The sequence below is a fragment of the Polistes canadensis genome, unplaced genomic scaffold (assembly GCF_001313835.1).
Source record: "Polistes canadensis isolate GaletaPanama2010 unplaced genomic scaffold, ASM131383v1 scaffold_37, whole genome shotgun sequence".
Classification (NCBI taxonomy): Eukaryota; Metazoa; Arthropoda; class Insecta; order Hymenoptera; family Vespidae; genus Polistes; species Polistes canadensis.
The window spans coordinates 231,870-233,646 of NW_014569584.1; the positions used below are offsets into that span (position 1 = coordinate 231,870).

A 1,777-nucleotide genomic window follows, 5' to 3' on the forward strand; every position below is an offset into this window, starting at 1 on the left:
TAATTGCATGTTTTTTTACACCTTAAAAAACTTTTATAATTTCTTATATAGAAGTATTACTATAAGAAGGTTCAGATCAATGTTAATTATCGTATTATGTACATAAATATGATATTAAATTGAAAAAATTTATTTTTATAATGTACCCATTTCAAAAAATCAATGATAAAAATATTTTATATATATATATATATAATTTTTTTTTATATAATATAAAATATTCTATCTTATCATTTATACAATTCTTCATTTAAAAAGCAACTATTCATTAAAATAATATACAGGATCTTTCGCCTAACCATCTTAACTATATCGCTTATTTCATACTATAGAAAAAAATGTCAGAGGGAAAAAAATTCTGTTCGAAGGCGCCAATACGGTGATGGTCGAATTTTTTTCTAAAGGTCATTTTTTTCGAGATTTCAAGACCATCGTATTTTTTTTAAATGGGATTGCATATTTTCACTACCGCAGTCTTATAGCTTATAAAAAAACGAATCCTAGGAGGTGCAATATGTAAACCTTCAAGTGACCTTTATCGAAAAAATTGAAAGTGCAGTTTTGTTGCTGCGCGTTGCAGCAACCCGTTCAGCAGGAGTACCGCTGCGGTAAACACGCCCGTAGTGAAAGGGTTAAAATCTCGTTGGGAAAAGTGTTTTAAATTAAATAGAGTTTATTTTGATTAAATAAACAGGTTTTGAAAAAAAGATATGCAATTTTATATATTCATTTTAAAATCCGACATTTCATACGCATCAACCTAATACAAAGATAATTGTTTTAATTTTTAAAGTTTTCCAGTAAATTTTTTAATTTTCACTTGAGTGATTCATGGGATTTTTCCAGCAGACACTTTGTAGCTTCCTTTACCGGACGAATCAATATTTGCAGCACTACTACTGTAAACACCTTTTGCACCATCCACGCCACCACTATGACTTATTCCATCATTTACGTCACCCAGACGGGAGAATACACTGAAAATTAAATAAAAATCATCAGAAACATTAAATATATATAATTATTATTATTAAATACATATAAAATGTGTTTTATTAAAATAATATTATAATAGAAGGAAAGCTGCAAGAAACAACACATTAGATAATAATTAACGTAATCGTTTACGAATTCCTTTAGAAAAAAACTCTGCCTTAGAGCAGAGATCATTGGACAACTATAACTTTAAATTCATCGATTTTAATATCCACACGCAAGTAAATTATACAAATGAATATATTAACTAAAATTATAGTCTTTAAGAGCAATTTGAATTGATCGATCGTACTTCCAAGAAATCCATAAAGCGATTCACTTTAATGATTGTTGTTCAATGTTATTTAAAAATAGAATCATTCAATGAAGACGGTAAAGGTCAATATTTTTTAGGGAATATTTTGTATGTTTATGCTTTGTGCAATTTAAACGTATGAGCTTGATTAATGTCTATTTATGATGAAGAATTATCAATAACCTACTCTACGCCGTGACCATTATGACCGCCATAGCCACCATCACCGCAGCCTCCGCCGCAACCTCCGCCTCCGCCTCCACCGGAACTTCCGGCACTAGCTTGTGCATTTGCATTTGCACTAGCGCCTCCACTACCACCTCCGAATGCACCTCCACCACTTCCTCCGTGACCTCCACCGAGGCCACCACCTAGACCTCCACCGTGACTTCCACCAAGGCCTCCGCCATGACCTCCACCTAGACCTCCACCTCCGCCAAGACCTCCACCTCCGCCATGACCTCCACCAAGGCCTCCACCTCCGCC

General features: G+C 33.5%; 2 protein-coding genes across 2 annotated transcripts in view; one reads left to right on the forward strand and one right to left on the reverse strand.

The window, feature by feature from the left end:
- The window catches only part of LOC106784509 (E3 ubiquitin-protein ligase TRIM33-like), a 6,033-nt gene extending 5,910 nt beyond the window's left edge, over positions 1 to 123 (forward strand). Inside the window, exon 7 of the mRNA XM_014744124.1 lies at positions 52 to 123. Within this exon, the coding sequence (XP_014599610.1) occupies positions 52 to 123 (72 nt within the window). The remainder of the gene's footprint in view (positions 1 to 51) is intronic.
- A 706-nt stretch (positions 124 to 829) lies between these two features.
- The window catches only part of LOC106784510 (glycine-rich cell wall structural protein 2-like), a 3,467-nt gene continuing 2,519 nt past the window's right edge, over positions 830 to 1,777 (reverse strand). The window contains exons 3-4 of the mRNA XM_014744125.1: positions 1,479 to 1,770; positions 830 to 977 (exon numbers count right to left, since the gene is read on the reverse strand). Coding sequence (XP_014599611.1) covers positions 830 to 977; positions 1,479 to 1,770 — 440 coding nt within the window. The remainder of the gene's footprint in view (positions 978 to 1,478; positions 1,771 to 1,777) is intronic.